The following is an 18,216-nucleotide window of genomic DNA, read 5'->3' as shown; positions in this document are numbered from 1 at the left end:
GCTTCCATAATTCTGATGATGGTTTAATCCTGGTGATATTGGATCCTTGGGTGCTGTGTGGCTGCCTTGCCTCACCCGTTAATATGACTCTGTGCATATTTCCATCATTTGGAACATGTGAAGATAATTCTCTAGAGACATTTGACAGGTGGAGCCTGGGGCCCAGAGGGGTGGAGAGACTTGCTGAAGATCCACAGTGACCAAGTTCCGACTTTGACCTGGCACTGAGGTCTACCCTTGATTCCCACATGGGTCTCTCAGGGGCCAAGCCCCATCTCTCCACTCCAGGACACGGTAGCATGTCCTTACCCAAACAGCAAGGGCTGGGATGCATCTGTGAGCCTTATGCTGCCTCTGGGTACATTCTGGAGAGGAGAGAGAGGATGAGGGAGGCAGGGGGGCACCAGGGGCAAAAGTCTGAACAAGACCCTCTCCTGTGCCTCGTGGTTCCTGATAATGTTACTTGGAATGAGAGGCCAAGGAGGGTTTAGGCACCATCCTGTTTGACAGGGAGCACCCCAGGGAGGGGACAGTGCTCTCAATGTCCCCATTTTCACTCAACAGGAGGCAATGAGGCCTCTGCAACTGTAGGAAGCACGTTTCGCCCATTGGCCAACAGCGTTTTCTAATAAAAAAAGGGCTTTTGAGAGAGGCTAGAAAAAGAAGTAATCTCCAGTGATGAGTTTTGCATGCTGTAGTTAACAATAATTATTAAATAGGTAGGGTGAGCTAGTGCTTGTTTTCCTTATTGTTAACTGTATTTATGGGTTTTTATTAAGTTGTACCAAGCTGGGATAATTGGGAAATGCTCCACTTGAGCTGTGGGACTCTCGGCCTCCCGTTCTATTTTCTTTCCTTCCAAGGGCGGAGTCTTTTCATCATTTGAGACTTAGGTTGTAAACCAGGAGTTGGCAAACTTTTTTTTCTGTAAAGGTCCAGAAGGCTTCGCAGGCCACGCAGTCACTGTTGGAACTCCTCAGTGCTACCACTGCGGTGCAAAAGCAGCTCAGACCACATGTGAATGAATGCGCATGGCTGTCTTCCAATGAAACTTTATTTATAGGAATTTGTGGGGGCTACATTTGGCCCAGGGGCTGTCATTTGCAAGCCCCTGCTGTAAACAGTGGAGAATTCCTGGAACTCGGAGCCTGGACAGTGAGGATCTAATCTCAGCCCTGCCCCGGTGTGACTGGAGGAAATTACTTCACCTCTCTGGTTATTGGTTTTCCTTGCAGTACAACAAACGCATCACATTAGACAATCTTGAGCACTCCGGGATTCTTATGGTAATCTGGCATTTTCCTTTTTGTCCCTGCAGTCAATGTTCAGAGAACCACAGGGCCTCTCAAAGCCCGTTACCCCTTGTTCACCTTCGGGATGGATTTGGTTTCTAAACCACAAAATAACGTTTTGTATTTCTCTGATGGTATCTTTTCAGGCAGCTCCATAACCAACCTACTTCTTGAGTTACTAAGAGGTGGCTCTGTGACAGGCTCTGTAACTAACAGTGCTTCTGGAACTGTTTGGCAGTTTGGGAAACTGAGGCACAAAAAAAGAAAAATGGCTAAGGCTGCCTAGCAAATTTGGTGATGCTCTTAGAGAAACCTGGTGCCTCCAAAAAAGTAAGTGTTGTTTAGGCTATTCCAGTTCTGGAGGCTCAATCTTGGTGAAGGGGCAGCAGTTGCCATGAGAGGCTGCTGGGGTCGTGGCCAAGAACAGGGTTCTGGACTGAAATTGCCTGGGCTTATGTCTTCGCAGCAGCCCTGAACACCCTAGGCAAATCACTGAAAACTCCCTGTGCCTCAGTTTCCTAATCTGTGAAATCAGGGGGAATAATCAGAGGGGGTTGTGTGGGGACGAAACGAGATCATCTGTCAGGTGCTTAGAACAGTACCTGGCACACATAGTAAATGCTCAATAAATGGCAGCCAGGCCACTGTTATTTTTGTTATCACCATCTTGTCACCCTTCTATAAATATGTCGAGGATGTTTCTTCCTCATTTTGATATTCGACTCTTCTTCAACTTTTGGATTGGAGATGTGGGCTGATCTGTATGTCAAGTGACTCTCGGTGAGGTGGAAGGATTGGAGGAAGAAGACAGGGAAGGGGGGAAGGTGCGGGGAGGGAGGGAGGGAACTTGGAAATAGCTCCACGAGGAAAGGAGGGTCAGATTTTAAATACAGTCACATCCCCTTGTATTGTTGGGCTGGGAAGAAAAATAGACTTCCCTTCAGCAGTACGGAGGTTCTGGTATCTTTTGTTCTTATCCCAGGATGTGGAGGTTATGAGGGCAGCTTTAGGTATTTCTAGGGTGACTTACCTTTTGGTTTTGGTTTTGTTAGTTTCCAGAATATTTCAGTCTTTTCTACCAGAGGACTTAAATTTGGCAACATGACCAGCCTCTTGGTCAACCTGGCTTTGTTCTGTCCTTGTTAAAAGGTTTACAAGCGTGTGGCTCAAAAACCAGCAGGCCTGAGGCAGTTTTCTCAGAGGGCCACCAGGAGAAATTGGGGTGACTCTCAACCTTGTGGCAGGTTAAATGAGACTCAGTGCTTCTTTGTTTGGCTTGATGTCCCTTAGAAGGGCGGCCTGGAGATCATTTGGTCTGCAGGGCGTTTGCTTCTGCCGGCTGATTTTAACCAACTCTGACAGGAGGGCAGAGGCCCCCAAGCGAGGTCAGGACCACAAATCCCATCCCAGCAGGTGCATGATGGGGAGACAGCGCCCTCCGGATGACCTTCAAGTTCCCATTGATTTCCCGTCAAGCAGTGCTTCCCCACCCCCCATCCTGCTCCTGTCCCTGCCACTACCCATAGGCTCGGGGCTCTGGAAAGAGACATGGATCAGTTCTCTGGGAAAGAACATGCAGAGGAGGTTAATGTAGAGACACGTCCTTTCAGGAAACTGGAGTAGGTACTTTGGGGACCATCTTCTGGCACTGCTAGTTTACAGTGCCAGCATGAGGCCTAGAATGTTCTTTTTGGGCACGGAAAAGAAGGACTGATGTCATGAAGGGCATCATTTAGCCTCTTGGCCACACTTCTCTCCAGGTTTGATAGTGTGCAGGTGGCATTGTTGGGTCATGAGCAAGATTCAAGCACGGACAGCAGAATGGGCCCCTAAGCCACTGATGACTGTGTTGGGCAGGGAGGATCAGAAGTGAGAAGGTCGTGGGTGGTGTCACTCTCATTCCCTGTGCTGGGGGCCTCCCCCTAGGACTGACCTTCTTGTCCTCTGGAAGGCCTGTCTTCCATACCATTCAAGTTGTCTGTTGCAGGTAGCCTGAATCTTTCACTTACTTTGTTTGGTGTTATATGTCGAGCGATTCCCTATGTGCCAGATCCTGTGTTAGGTTCAGAGAGTGGTAGACAAGAGAAATAACGACCCTGCTCTCATGGAATTCATAATGTAGAGACAATCAGCAGGCAAAGAAAAAACAGAAAAAGTTTGATAGTGGTATGATGGAAAAAAAAAACCAAAAATAAACCAAAATAGAACGAGACATAGCAAGGACTGGGGCAGGAGTGGAGTAAGGTGGGCTGCCTTAGGGTGGGTCAAAGAAGACTCTTCTGAGGAGAAGCCAGCCATGAGAAGACCTGGGGGAACTGTATACCAGAAAGAGGGAATAGCATATGCAAAGGTCCTGAGGTGAGATGATTCTGGCATATTAGAGGGACATAGAGAAGTGTAGTGAGGATGAGGTTGAGTAGGTAAAGGGGGCAGGGGGCAGGAGACAGGGGAAGTAGGAAAGGTGGGCATAGCCAGACAGTCTGGGGGCCTATAGCTACAGGAAGGAGTTTGGATTTTATTTTGAGTGCGGTGAAAGCCATTGGGGGGATTTAAGGCGGAGAATGTCAGGATCTGATTTCCATTTTAAAAAGATCACTTGGACTGCTGCGTTGAGAATTGACTACAGAGGATGTGTTCTTTGTGGCTGTGTTTTAAATGCCAGGCCAATATTCTTTTTATCAGGGAGGGCAATCTTGAGGCCCTTGTATTCCAGCAGCGAAGATGGGGTTGAGGATGTGTTTGTCCAAGTATTGTCTCTAATCAATGGTCTGCTTCTACAGGCAGGCACACCCAGGGGACAACATATTGGTGCCCAGCTCATAGCTGGGGTTTCAGAGAGGACTCAGTCTATGAACCAGGGAAACTAAAAATCCGTTCTCAATCAATGAAGTTTCTGTGATGTGTGTGTGTTTTCTTTCTAGGTGTGCTTCACCCTAAGATAAAACAGTCTCTCTCTCTTTTTTTTCCCCCACTTTTGAAAGTTGGTTGCATTCTACACATACTTTAGCCTCCAGAGGAGAGATTTATTTTGTCATGTCTGGCTGCCATTTGAAAGGCAAACCTTGGATACAAGAAAAGCTACAGTCTTCTTCCTCCCCGGAGCATCCCCCTTTCCTGACCAACCCCCCCGCCCCCCACACCCCCATTATTTACTGGAAGGAATCATCCTTTTTCCCTCCTGTCTCCAGTCTCTTGTCCTTGGCGGCCCCTTGACTTCGACCCTGAGTTGTGTATGTCATCAGAACACCCAGTGGCAGCTCGGAAATCATGGCCAGGTTCAATATAAATTCCGTCTTGCTTAGGCAGCTTTGCATAATAAGTCCCTGAAAAGTCTTCACCGGAGTAGATGCCGGAAAAGGGATTTATTGGGTCTAGCAGGCCTGAACATCAGACTGCATGGCATTTAAGTCATGAGAGGAGTTTCAGGGTTCAAATTCTTCATCTGACTTGGCTTTCGTGAAGCAATACCCTGGCCCCCAAGGTGCCTTTCCGGCGATGTGTTGAAGGTCAGAGTTATTGCTAGAGTGACCACTCAGAGAATGTCAGGATCTTCTCCATACATTTGCCTTAAAGCAGGCCTCGCGGTTGTTTTGTTAGGGATGAGGGCTTCTGTGGGACTAGCCTGCAACAGGGCAGTGCTGCTAGGTTGATCCACGCCAGCTGCCAGAGAAAAAATTTCAGGAGCAAACCCAGCTGAGTTAAAGTCAGTTAACTGGGCTCTCCTGCTCTGCCCTTAGAACATGGCCAAAGAACATCACAAGGCTCTCTTGTTCTTCCCTTTGCTTTGGAGGTTGGTGAGCCATCATTAGGCCAGTGAGTCTCATATTTCTCAGAATCACCGGAAGCGGGGGGGGGGGGGTGTCTGTCAAAAATACGGATGTCTGGATCACATGCCAGACCTCCAGAATCAGGATTTCACAGCCTCCCCCACCCCCACTAGTTCTGACACAAACCAAAGTTTGAAAGCCACTCCCTAGAAGATTCTTCTGGAGAGTGAGGTGATGGTATTCTTGATAAGCACCAAAGGCTCATTTCCTGCACCAGCCGAGGAAGAGTTCATCCTCTTGGGGTGGTCTGTTGACAGCCCAGTGTTCAGGGAGCTTGTGAAGTTCAGAGAAGGGGGAGATGAGTTCTTTGTCTTGCAGAGAGGCGTGAATATCATAGATGGAGAAATGAAAATCTTGAGAGCTGAGGTGATTTTTTCTTTTCATGAGATGAATGGGAAAATTCAGTAAGATTTGAACCTGTAGGATATCTGTTTTCAGTTGCCTAAGCCTGGGCTCTGGAGAAGCCAGATAACTTCAGGCTCACCTCATTTGCATATGGAGAAAGAATGTCCCAAGTATCTCTCAGCTATGAAGCTTCCATTAGGATGGCCTGACATTTCTTTTTTTTTTTTTATCTTATTTTTAATTTTTTAAAAATGTACATCCAAATTAGTTACCATATAGTGCAACAATGATTTCAGGAGTAGATTCCTTAGTGTCCCTGACCCATTTAGCCCATTCCCCCCTCCCACAACCCCTCTAGTAACCCTCAGTTTGTTCTCCATATTTACGAGTCTCCTCTGTTTTGTCCCCCTCCCTGTTTTTATATTATTTTTGTTTCCCTTCCCTTATGTTCATCTGTTTTGGCACTTAAAGTCCTCATATGAGTGAAGTCATATGATTTTTGTCTTTGTCTGACTAATTTCACTGAGCATAATACACTCCAGTTCCATCCACGTAGTTGCAAATGGCAAGATTTCATTCTTTTTGATTAAGTAATACTCCATTGTATATATATATATATAATACACACACATTACAATAATACTCCATTGTGTGTGTGTATGTGTGTATATATATATATATATATATATATATATATATATATACCACATCTTCTTTATCCATTCATCCGTGGATGGACATTTGGGCTCTTTCCATACTTTGGCTATTATTGATAGTGCTGTTATAAACATGGGGGTGCATGTGTCCCTTCAAAACAGCACACCTGTATCCCTTGGATAAATGCCTAGTAGTGCAATTGCTGGGTCATAGGGAGGCTGCACCAGCTTGCATTCCCAAGGATGGCCTGACATTTCAGTCAAGGCTTATCACACGCTTCTGCAGTCCCAGCACTGTGCTTGGTTGGGTAACATGGAAATATATAACTCTTAGTTCCTGTCTTCAAGAGTTTTATGATCTAGTTGGGTGGAGAGACATAAGGGGGATGGTACCGACTGGCCAAACATGGCTGAGACTCAGGGAGCCCTGAGAAGGCAGAGAGCAAACACTGTTGGCAGGGGTCACTGGGGAGGCTTCCTGGAAGAGGCAGGCCTTCAGCCAGCCCTTGAACAGATTAAGATTAGCCAGGCTAGGGGCAAGAGACAAGAATTATAGGTGGGAGGAAAGAGCTGAGTAAAGTATTTTGTTGGGGTCCAGGGGTAGGGCTGTCTGATTCATATATACAAGAAGGTCAGGTGAGGATTCATTCATTCATTCATTCATTCATCATTCAACCCAACATGGCAAGCTCTGTGTTGGGCTTGGGGATAGAGCAGCAAATGAGCCAGGCGCTGTTTCTGTTCTTGGGGTAGGCTTTGGACTGCTGGGGTCATCATGCAATGGCTACTCAGCTCTCCTGGTTGCCTGAGGTTTTGGGACAGAGGCTTGGGTTGGAACTTGCCAGCCTCAAAGACACTGCAGCAGTGAGTGTGGCGTGTGTATGTCATGTGGAGGGCATCAGCCGGCTGAAGAAGATGGTGTGTCACACAGGGGCAGAAGATGCTGCTCTTTGGGGGAAGGAGAAGGGAACCACCATTGATGAAAGGCATTTCCCTCTGTGCGTCAGACGTTTTCTGTCATTTAGTTCTCTCACAGACCTGAAGTAGGCGTTGTGGTTAAGTAGAGCTGAGGCTTGGGGAGGGTAACTGACTTGGTCTGAGGTTGTAGCCAGTCAGCCATGGAGCTGGATTCAGATCTGCCTGATTCCAAGTCTCTGTTCTTTCTGTTCCACCCCAATCCCTCGGCTCTCCAAGGGCCCTGTCGTCCTCCAGAGGAGTTTGGGCACCAGTGGGAGCCATCTTGGCTTCCATCCTGAGGAATGAAAGACAAAAAACTGAGCTCCAGGGATATTCCTTTTTGTCAGGACGGGTGGGAGAAGAGCTGCAGTGACTATAGTCGGGGGCTGCTGCAATGACCCAGGAGCCCAGGGACGATGACTCAATGGGAGTGGTTGCAGACATTCTCTCAACATTTTTTGGAAGTTGTGAGTAGGCAGCCATGCAATCGAAATCACCAACGTATACGTGCAACAAACTCTGAAGACTGTCCTAATATAAACATCTACCATAGGTATATGAGTTGTTGTTGAAAGCAATTCATCTGTGTGCTGGGCTCTGTGCTGGACACTGGGGATAAGTCAGGAAAACAGCGGGCTTGCAGGGTTACCGGGTTACACTGCCCCAGGGGGTGCCGTTCACATTGAAGTTTACATGAATGGTGCCCCTGGGCAGGTGGCTACGTGCAGTGGCCCCGCAGATGGTCTCTGCCCTCAGAGACTTTACAGTCTTGTAAAGAAGACAAATGTTAAACATTGAATGGAATTGAAACTAACGTTATGAATAGTATTATTATTGCCATCTTTGTTGGGAGAGGGCAGAATGAGGGAAGAAGAGGACTGAAATCTTGCTCTCACCATTCTCTGCAGGCCTTTCCTATTTTATTTTATTAGTTGTTTTTTTTTTTTTAACGTTTATTCATTTTTGAGAGACAGAGACAGAGCGCAAGTGGGGGAGGGGCAGAGAGCGAGGGAGACACAGAATCTGAAGCAGGCTCCAGGTTCTGAGCTGTCTGCACAGAGCCTGATGCAGGGCTCGAACTCATGAACCGCGGGATCAATGACCTGAGCCGAAGTCGGATGCTTAACTGACTGAGCCACCCAGGGGTTCCAGGCCTTTCCTCTTTTAAATATCAGAAACACTGCCTTAGCTTGGGCTGCTAGAGCAGGATGCCATAGACTGAGCGGCTTAAACAACAGATAGTTATTTTCCACAGTTCTGGAGGCTGGGAAGTCTGAGATAAGGGTGTATTCTTGCTGCGTGCTCACATGGCAGAGAGAGAAAGAGGAAGAGAGAGGTCTTTCTCCTGTCCCTTCTTATATAGGGGCACTAATCCTATCATGAGGACGCTGTCCTCACGACCTAATTACCTCCCCAAGGCCCTGTATCCAGATACTAGAATATTGTGTGTGTGTGTGTGTGTGTGTGTGTGTGTGTGTGTGTGGAGGGGGGGTGGGTGTTAGGGCTTCAACACATGGATTTCAGGGGAAACAGTTCAGTCTGCAGTAAACCCTAACCCTGGCTTTCTTTGAAGGGCAGCTTTAGGAAGAGTGTAACTAACTCTGAGGAAAATGAAAAGGTTCCTCCACCTTGCCAAATATTGCCCCCTGCTTGCTAGTTATAAAATGCTATGTAAATGGGAACCGGCTTTCTGCGGTGCAGTTAGAGTTAAATATATTTAAATGCAAACAGGAGGAAGTTAGCATATCGGTATAGGTGCGTCTTAAAGTGTATTTGTGGGTGGTGGTGGCAGTGTGGGCAGCTGGGTGAGACAGCAGGAAATCCAGGTGCCCACAGAGAACAGGGGGGGCCGATGGGGGGAAGGAGGGGCCAGAAATCCTGCCACAGGCTAGGACTTCTTGTTATCTCTGCTTATCTCTGTTTATGTGCACAAATAGCAATGATGGGCCAAGGTCCTGTTTTTACTGTCAAAGGGGACTGGTGGACGGCATCAGGGATGGAAAGAAGGGTGACACCCTGAGAAATGCAAGAACCCAGTGCCAGATGGGATGAAGGAAAGGGGAAGGCCAAGGACACCTTGCTAGGGAGAGAAGAGCAGTGTTCTCTCACTGCCGTCTCCCCACACACCCTCCCAACCCAGAAGAATGGCTACTCTGGGGAGGGAGCAGGCTTCTGGCAGGAGATGAGGAATGTGCTTTTGGACACGTGTTTGGGGTATGACAGGACACCTGTTCTTGGGTCAGAACACAGGAGCAGAGGGACAGTGAAGAGGGAGGGGCCCCAGGTGTCTGAGTTGGACGGTTGGACTTAGGAGTCAGCTCAGGACAGTGGACACGGAATCTAAGAGAACGGGTATGGTCTTGAGAGAGAGAGAGAGAGAGAGAGAGAGACAAAGGTGGAGGCATGAGGAAGAAAAGGAGCAGAGGGTCTGTGATGGGCTCTGAAAATCACATTTGGAGCCTGGTTGACAGTTATTTTGGAGAAGTCTTATTTTGACCCCTCTGAATCCTGATTGGTTCCCTGGAATCCAGTTTTCCACAGATGTGCTCAAGGAGGGTCACTGGAAAGCTCTGAGAGCTGAAGCTCCCTCACTCCAGATGTGATCGCTAAGGGATCTCCCCCCTCCCAGCGGCCCCCAGAACTGGGCAGTCAGCACTCCTTCAAGCCATAGGCCATGAGGGGCTCCTGCTCTGGCGGAGAGCCTAGCAATTTGTTCCTCTTGCCTTTCCTGCTTCTGATTGCGGCCTTGGGTAGCCCGAAGTAGGCTGTTGATGAGAACATCATTCTATTCTGCCTTGTGCCAGCTTCTTCCAGCCCAAGACATCTATCATCCCGTGGCAATCCAGCCCCCTTGGTTTGATGCAGACAGGTGATGGCTGAGGCTGGGCTGTGCCTGACCCAGCCTGGGGCACGCTCCACAAAATGAGTCATTCCCTGCCAGCCTTTCCCTGCTCCCTCTGCCCCTCACAACTTGAATGCAAATGTCACCCCTGGGATCCTATCATCGAGGGATTTTTTTTTTTTTTAAAGAAATCCCATATTGAAAAGGACATTTGTCCTCTCTCCTGTTTAAATTGCTTTCCACGGGTTAGGGAGACCTGGCCATCGATTTTCTTCTAGAGAGCAGAACGAGCCCTGTGAAGATTTTGGCTAATTAACTTTTGGAGAGGCACTGCTTGAATTTATCAAAAAGGTTGAAGTCTCTCTTCTCCTCCCACATCTTGAAAAAGGCTTTAAACTTTTGTTTCCAGATCTCTGCCAATGCCTGGACTGTTTAAAAGTGAGTTCCCTGGAGACAGTGGCAGAGAGGGTGTTAGATGTCACATTTTTGCAGGTCCAGCCTGTAATACAGTTGTTCCAGTCCGAAGAAGGTTTTTTTTTTTTTTCTGTTTACATAAGAGAGGTATCGTTCACACCAAGATTACATTTAAAAATACACATTCCCCCCCAGCATGCCTGTTACTAATAGCATTGCATGTTACGGAAAGTGGAAAATATTTAAGATGAAATTAATTTTCACCCAGCGCACCACTTTGTTTGACTTTCTCGTTCCATTTGGTGTGGGGCACGGACTTGGCCAAACTCACTTTCCCTTCCAGCAACTTCATTTTCTTGTTCCTCTCTTTGGGGTTGGAGTTGTTGGAAGCCAGTAATGAGCGTGTCGGGAAAAGTCTAATTTGAGATCCCTCTGCAGTTTCCTTTTCTGTTGGCTTCCAGAGTTTGTTTTGAAAACGGAAACCTTCCTGTCGCCAGCTGATGAGTTGTAGCGTGCCATCTTCTTTTTCTTATGGCTTCTCCTACAGCAGAATTTTTGGAGTTGGGATAGTTAACGTCTATTTTGGCCATCTGTCAAAAGATCGTGGGAAACCAGATTACTGTCTCTCACATCGGACACCTCTCTGTTATGTGTTCTTGTCAGTTCTCATCAACTGATTGCTGTTGCTCATCAACTGGTTGGTTGGTTGCTGTTTCGTGAAGAAGCTGGAGCATCTAGGACACTCTGGACAGGCTGTGTGTCATCTTACCTGGGCTGAGCTGCCTGTGAAAGTTCTGGCGCACTGGACTATGTCGCCTTAGCAGTGGAGGCATTTAAGCTGGTGGGACACAGATGTGAACGCTTTGTAGGAAATGATTCTTTATTTTTGATCAATCTCATGATCCTTGTTACCATCTTTGATTACATCAGCTCATGTTCTGTTTTATAGCATTTTAATGGGCTTCCACCCCCCCCCCCCCAATTCATTTCCAGCTGTGTGGCTATTATAATTTGATTACAGTTTGGTTTTGCAACTGCTAGGATACTTTCTGAGCACATTATGCCTTCCTTGTGAAACTGAAGATGTTCAGAGGGGGAAAAGGAGCAAGGGGACTTTTTTTTTTAGGAGTTATGTCAATAAGTAATTTCCAGGAGATGCCTCAGAAGCTTCAATGGTCGTATCTTCCCAGAATAAGAAATTTGCTTTAAACTCTTGGTGGACTCTGACCCACTGACTTTTTTGAAAAACTATAGAAAAATCCCTTTAAAATTTTGCTTTCTTTAGTCCTCTAAATATTTTTGTTAAGAAATATACTATTCTCAACTTAGAGACTTTCTCACCCCGATTTTGGCCTCTTCAAATCTATGCAGAACCAAAACAAAGGGACATTCATAATGTTGCTTCAAAATGAGCTACCTGGTTCTCCCTTCTGGCCCTGTAATCCCTCTGGCTCCCCCCTTCCTGCCTTTCCCTCCCCTCCCCACAAAGAAGTACAAGTCTACCTGGCACAGGTTATGTTATTACATTTGTATTTCCTTGAGCCATTTATTAACCTCCCACATGTGCCTGTCTTTGATTTGGTAGGTATTTGATCTCACTGATTTTTTTTTTTTTTTTTTATTTGCTCAGTTTTACCAATGTTATATTTCTGGTCTTTGAAAAGGGTATTATCTTAAAATTAGCAGCATCACCACATGTCCAAGGATACTAAAGATTCAATACATAAAATTTGCTGGGCTTAGATCACCACTCCAACAAACCAGAAAGGTCTTTCTCTTTGTGTTTTAGATTTCAGGGATTGAATTATCTTGACTTCAAAACGCAACTATTATAAATCCTTCCTTTACTTTCAGTTAGGAAGTTATTTTTTCTTTATTTTTCTATTTTTATTTTCTTTATTTTTTATTTTCTTTATTTTTTATTTTCTTTATTATTTATTTAAAAAAATTTTTATGTTTATTTATTTTTAAGAATGAGAGAGACAGAGAGTGAGCATGGGAGGGGAAGAGAGAGAGGGAGACACAGAATCTGAAGCAGGCTTCAGGCTCCAAGCTGTCAGCACAGAGCCTGTTGCGGGGCTCGAACTTACAGAACATGAGATCATGACCTGAGCTGAAGTCGGACGTCTATCCGACTGAACCACCCAGGCGCCCCAGAAGTTATTTTTTAAGTGTGTGGTTTTAAAAGACTGGTTCGTCCCCCTTTTCGCCTCCTTTCCCCATGACAGCTTTACTTTTATGGGATATTTCCTCTGTCCTGCTAGTCTGTGTTTATGTGGGGTGTTTCTCTCTGATTGCAATGGAAATCTGTGCATCCATGCTTTGGGGTTTGGGTTCACTCTAGAGTGCCTTTGCTGACAATTACTGAGAACAAAGTGTGGTTAATGTAGGATCTTAATAAGGGGGCTCTAGAAGCCTGAGGTCCTGGTAGATCTCATGTAGAAGATTGTTCTAGAACCACCTCTAGAGGTGGGACCTCATGCTTCCTGGAGTGGGAACTTGTTACTTTTACTAGTGGTTTATCTAGGGGCCCTAGGCTCTTGGTTACAGGGGATTCTAAATTCCCTGGTGATTTTGGCATGGGAAATAGAACCTGGTTGAGACCTGACACCAAGTTGGATTCCTCCCCTCCCTTGGTACTCATTGCCTTGGTCTCCAGATACGCAAAATCTTCCCAGGGAGGTTAGGTGGGTACCATCACTTATCCTCTGGGTGTGTTTCTGTTTTCCCTGGCCTCATTCCTCCTCCGTCTCTCTCCCCTGCTGATAGACTCGGGGACCAGTTCTACAAGGAGGCCATCGAGCACTGCCGAAGCTATAACTCGAGGCTGTGCGCAGAGCGCAGCGTGCGTCTCCCTTTCCTGGACTCGCAGACTGGTGTGGCCCAGAACAACTGCTACATCTGGATGGAGAAGAGGCACCGTGGCCCAGGTAAGCCACGCCACCCTGGACATGTTCTGGCTTCCAGTCTGGAGGGAGGGAGGACCAGCCATTGGGAATCTCCACAGTGATGCTGGGGAAAGGCAAGCTGTACAGCAGGCTGGGATACTCTCATGAAACTCCACTGATTTATAGCTCTAGACACATGTCTCAAGGATGATGGACGGGAGGGGCAATGGAGCCTTGTTGGCAGGGGTGGGGGGGAGGGGGACAGAGTGAAAGAACTCGGGATTTAGCCCCCAAAAGGGAAGGTTGAGGGCATGGCATCCATCTCATCCTTTGCCCTTTCTGTAGTTCAGTGGTTATTAGCTGGAAATCTGTAGTCAGGTCTGGGTTTGAGGCTTGGCTTTGTCATCAAACCAAGATCTCTCCCTCAGGTTCCTCACCTGCGAAATGGGAGTAATAATAGTTTTCACTTTAGAATTTTGTCAGGATTGCATGGAAATATTCAGAAAAAATGTATGAGTCAGCACCTAGTAACTATGTGCTCCCAAAATGCTGGCTATTATCGTTGATATTCCTACCATTATTATCATGACACTAGTCTTCTAGGCTCCAGAGAACACCATAAAGACCAACAGGTGGAGATTAGGGAGGCAACCAAAGCAATGCAGTTTTCTGGCTCTCTATGGGTCTATTTTAGGAAGTTTTTATGATGAAAAATTTCAAACCCGTACAAAAGTGGAGAGCATAGTAAAATGAATGTCCATGTATTTATCACCCAGTGTCAACAATGATCAACTCATGGCCCGTCTTGTTTCATTTATACTCACCTCCCACTTTCCTCCTTGACCCTAGGTTATTTGGAAGCAAATCCAAGGCAACATGTTATTTCATCTGTAAATTTTTCAGTATGTATCTCTAAATGGTAAGGACATAAGCAGACATGCCCACGATGGCTATCAAAGATCCAAGGTAGCAATTAGACCTTAACAGAATCACATATTGGTTCAACATTTATTTCCCCCTGGTAGTTGAAATCAGAATCCAAAGAGGAATCCTGTGTTGCAATTGGCTGAGGTATTTCTTAAGTCTCTTTAAATCTGTAGGTCTTGGCGTGTGTTTGTCTGTCTGTCTCTCTTTCTCTCCCCCTTGCATGTTGTTTATGGAAGAAACTGAGTTGTTTGCGCTGTAGGGTTTCCAGAGTCCAGATTTTCTGATTGCATCCCCATGGTGTTATTCTTGGGAACTGGTTGTTAAGACTAGAGACCTGAGCAGATTCAGGTTCAGCTTTTTGGGGCAAGAACAACTCCTAAGTGGTGGTGTGTTATTTCCATCAGGAGGCTCATGGTATCTGGTTATCTCTCTTCTATTAAAAATTTTTTTTAAATGTTTATTTCTTTTTGAGAGAGAGAGAGAGAGAGAGAGAGAGCGCGAGCGAGCGAGCAGGGGAGGGGCAGAGAGAAAGGGAGATACAGAATCCGAAGCAGGCTCCAGGCTCTGCGCTGTCAGCACAGAGCCTGGCACAGGGCTCGAACTCAAGGGCCGTGAGATCATGACCTGAGCTGAAGTCCAATGCCTAAGCAACTGAGTCACCCAGGCACCCTAAGTTACCTCTCTTTTATTGATGTTAGCAGCCCTTGATGGTAGTTGCCTAGATCCTTTATTCTGTTAAGGGCTGCAAAAAACGTGACATTTAATTCAAGGCTGTCACTAATTTTTCATTTATTAGCTCTGTAACCTCTATAAAGTGAAATATCTCCTCATTAAAATTTTGGTTATTGTGAGGTATAGTTCACTTATGACAGGCAGGATAAATAATTTTGCCCCTTTATTTATCAGTTTATTTTATTTTATTTTATTTTTCATCATTATAAGTATACTCTAATCTCCATCCCTTGTTTCACCCCTTTCCCTTCCACCCAACCTCCCCTTTGCTAACCATCAGTTTGTTCTCTATAGTTGAGACTCTGTTTTTTGGTTTCTCTCTCTCTCTCTTTTTCTTTGTTTATTTCTTAAATTTCACATGAGTGAGATCATATGATATTTGTCTTTCTCTGACTAACTTATTTTGCTTGGCATTATACTCTCCAGCTCTATCCATGTTGTTGCAAATGGGAAGATTTCATTCTTTTTTATGGCTGAATAAGATTCCATTGTGTATATATACCACAACATCTGTACTCATTCACCTACCGATGGACCCTTGGGCTGCTTCCGTAATTTGACTATTGTAAATAATGTATTCACCAGTTTTCAAAATAAAGAGTTGGTTCCCTAATATTTACCAAAAGTGATTAATAAAGTTACTATTTTGTTGAGTGCCATCATGATTTCACAGATTTAAACACCATGGATACATTTTAACCCATTGGAGCTATTATTCTTATTGATGCTTAAATTGTCCCATCTTTGGCCCATAGGGGTTTGGGCCAGTGCTGGTGTTCTGAAAGAACCCCAGTAGTTTCTGATGGCTTCCTTGGTATCCTAATATTAAGACAAATGTTTTAGGCTTATTTTGTACATTTCCTGCCCAGACCTGGAATTAGCTATTTCTATAAGAAATCCTGTTGCCTTTCTGTAGGAAATGTTATTTGAAGACCATAATCTGATGGTGCTTATTGTTCCTAGGTTGGTTGTTGTTTCTAGGACTTTTCAGTGAGTGGATCTAAGAAATATGATTTCTTTTTTTTTTTTTAAGAGAAAATACATTATGAACTTAGATTTCCCATTCAATTCAATTTTACACAGTTTTTCTGAACTGTCTTAATTGTCTTTCCTTTCTCCAACTCTAAAAAAATCCTGGCTCTTAGTGATGCTGACATAATTATTTATTTGCTTCCCCCTGCCCCACACATACATCTGAGTATCAAATAAAATTAGACTTCCAACGATACAATTACTGAACATATTTAAGGTTTTTCTTCTTCTTCTTCTTCTTTTATTTTTTTGCAATTCTTTTTGTCCTTAGGGCATTGCCTATTAAGGATGTAGAGTGAAATTACTGTGTTTTAAGGTCACTTGAAATACTTCCTCTGAGTGGTTGTGCCACTAACTGAATACACAGTTGGATTTGTTTCATTTTGCTTTCACTTATTAGGTATTATTTTTTTCAAATTTCATATAATTTGTTTGTATTTTTAAAATTAGTTTTTATTTTGAAATAATTACAGATCCACAGGAAGTTGCACACATAGTACAGAGGAATCCCCCAAATCCTCCACCCAGTTTCTCCCAGTGGATACATCTTATGTAATCAGAGCACAATCTGGAAAGCAGACAGTTGACATTGGTAAAATGTGTGTGTGTAGTTCTATGCCATTTTATCACATATAGATTTGTGGAACCACCACTATAATCAAGATATAAAACTATTCCATCACCACAAAGCTGTCCCTCATACTACCCCCTTATAATCATACTCACCAGCCCCTCTCATTATTTCAATACCTTTACCCTCCCCCATGTATAACACAATGTCTTAAACATTTCCTCTGCACACATTGAAAAACCATATCAGTATTATAATTTTTGCTTCACTCCTGAAATGAATATTATACTACAGGTTAACTAACTAGAATTAAAAAAAAAAAACACCTGAAATAAAAAATTTTTTTTTGCTTCAACTATCAAACTGTTAACTTAGAAAACTTAAGTGTCTATTATATTTACTCATATTTTTACTCTTTAATTGTTCCTTTTTCCTTCTTGATGTTCCAAGATGCCTTCTTTTATCATTTGTTTCTGATTAAGTATTTCTTTAGCCATTCTTTTAAAGTAAGTAGGTCTACTGGTAACAACTTCTCATAAGTTTTCTTTCTTCTGGGAATGCCTAGATTTTTTCCTTCATTCCTAAAGGATATTTTTGCTGGATATAAAGTTCTGGGTTGATAAATCCTTTTATTTTAGCAATTGAAAAATGTTTTGCATCTCTTTTTGGTGTGTGATGAGGTTTGTGATGAGACATTTGCTGTCATTCTTTTCTTTTATAAGTGAGATGTTGGGGAACCTGAGTGGTTCAGTTGGTTGAGCATCTGACTTTGGTTCAGGTCATGATCTTGTGGTTCATAAGTTTCAGTCCCACATCAGGCTTACTGCTGTCAGCACAGAGCCTGCTTCAGATCCTCTGTCCTACTGTCTCTCTGCCCCTTCCTTGCTTGCTGTCTCTCTCTCAAAAATAAACATTCGTAAGTGAGGTGTCATTTCTCTCTCACTACTTTCAAGACTTCTTTTTGTTTTTAGTTTTCAAAAATCTGATTTTGATATGTTTTGGTGTGGATTTGTTTGGGTTTACCTGTTTTGGAATTCACTCAGCTTCTGGAACCTGTAGGTTTATATCTTTTGCCAAATTTAGGAAAATTTCAGCTATTATTTTTTTTGAATACATGTTCAGCCCCACTCTCTTTCCCTTATCCTTCTGGGACTCTACTAACACAAATTTTAGATTTTTTGCTATAGCCCATAAGTCCCTCAGGCTCTGGGTCTTTCTGTTTGTTTGTTTGTTTTTGTTTTGTTTTTGTTTTTTCTCTCTGTTGCTCAGATTGGGTTATTTTTATGTTTCTCTCTTCCAGTTCACTACTTCTTTCTTCTAATCTCTGCATTTGTTGTGTTGTTTTATTGTGTTTTGAACTTTTACAATTTCTGTTTGGTTCTTCTTTATATCTTCCATTTCCTTGCTGAGACTTTGTATTTTTTCATTTTTTCAAGTATTCGTGATTATTTGTGGAAACATGTTTATGATGCCTCCTTCAAAATCCTTGTCAGATAATTCTAATATTTGCATTGATATCTATTGTCTTTTTTTTCTCATTCAAATTGAGATTTTCCTGGTTCTTCATATGAATGATTTTGATTGACTCCTGGACATTTTGGCCATGATGTTATGAGACTCTATATGTTATTTGGTAAAATGCTCAAATCTTTTATCCATTTAAAAATTGTTTTTTTGGGGGCGCCTGGGTGGCTCAGTCGGTTAAGCGGCCAACTTCGGCTCAGGTCACGATC

The 18,216-nt window shown here is 44.2% G+C and overlaps 1 protein-coding gene across 8 annotated transcripts in view; it reads left to right on the top strand.

The window, feature by feature from the left end:
• The window catches only part of DPF3 (double PHD fingers 3), a 304,745-nt gene that overhangs the window by 134,582 nt on the left and 151,947 nt on the right, over positions 1-18,216 (top strand). For all 8 annotated transcript variants that reach the window (XR_009264602.1, XM_058739560.1, XM_058739557.1 and 5 more), the window contains exon 2: positions 13,103-13,263. Coding sequence is in view for 7 of the 8 variants with exons in the window: in XM_058739557.1 (XP_058595540.1) it covers positions 13,103-13,263 (161 nt within the window). In the remaining variant the exon portion in view is untranslated. The remainder of the gene's footprint in view (positions 1-13,102; positions 13,264-18,216) is intronic.

Source organism: Neofelis nebulosa, chromosome 7, assembly GCF_028018385.1.
Source record: "Neofelis nebulosa isolate mNeoNeb1 chromosome 7, mNeoNeb1.pri, whole genome shotgun sequence".
Taxonomy (NCBI): domain Eukaryota; kingdom Metazoa; phylum Chordata; class Mammalia; order Carnivora; family Felidae; genus Neofelis; species Neofelis nebulosa.
Note: the sequence above shows the minus strand (reverse complement) of the source record. Positions and strands in the feature narration are given on the sequence as shown.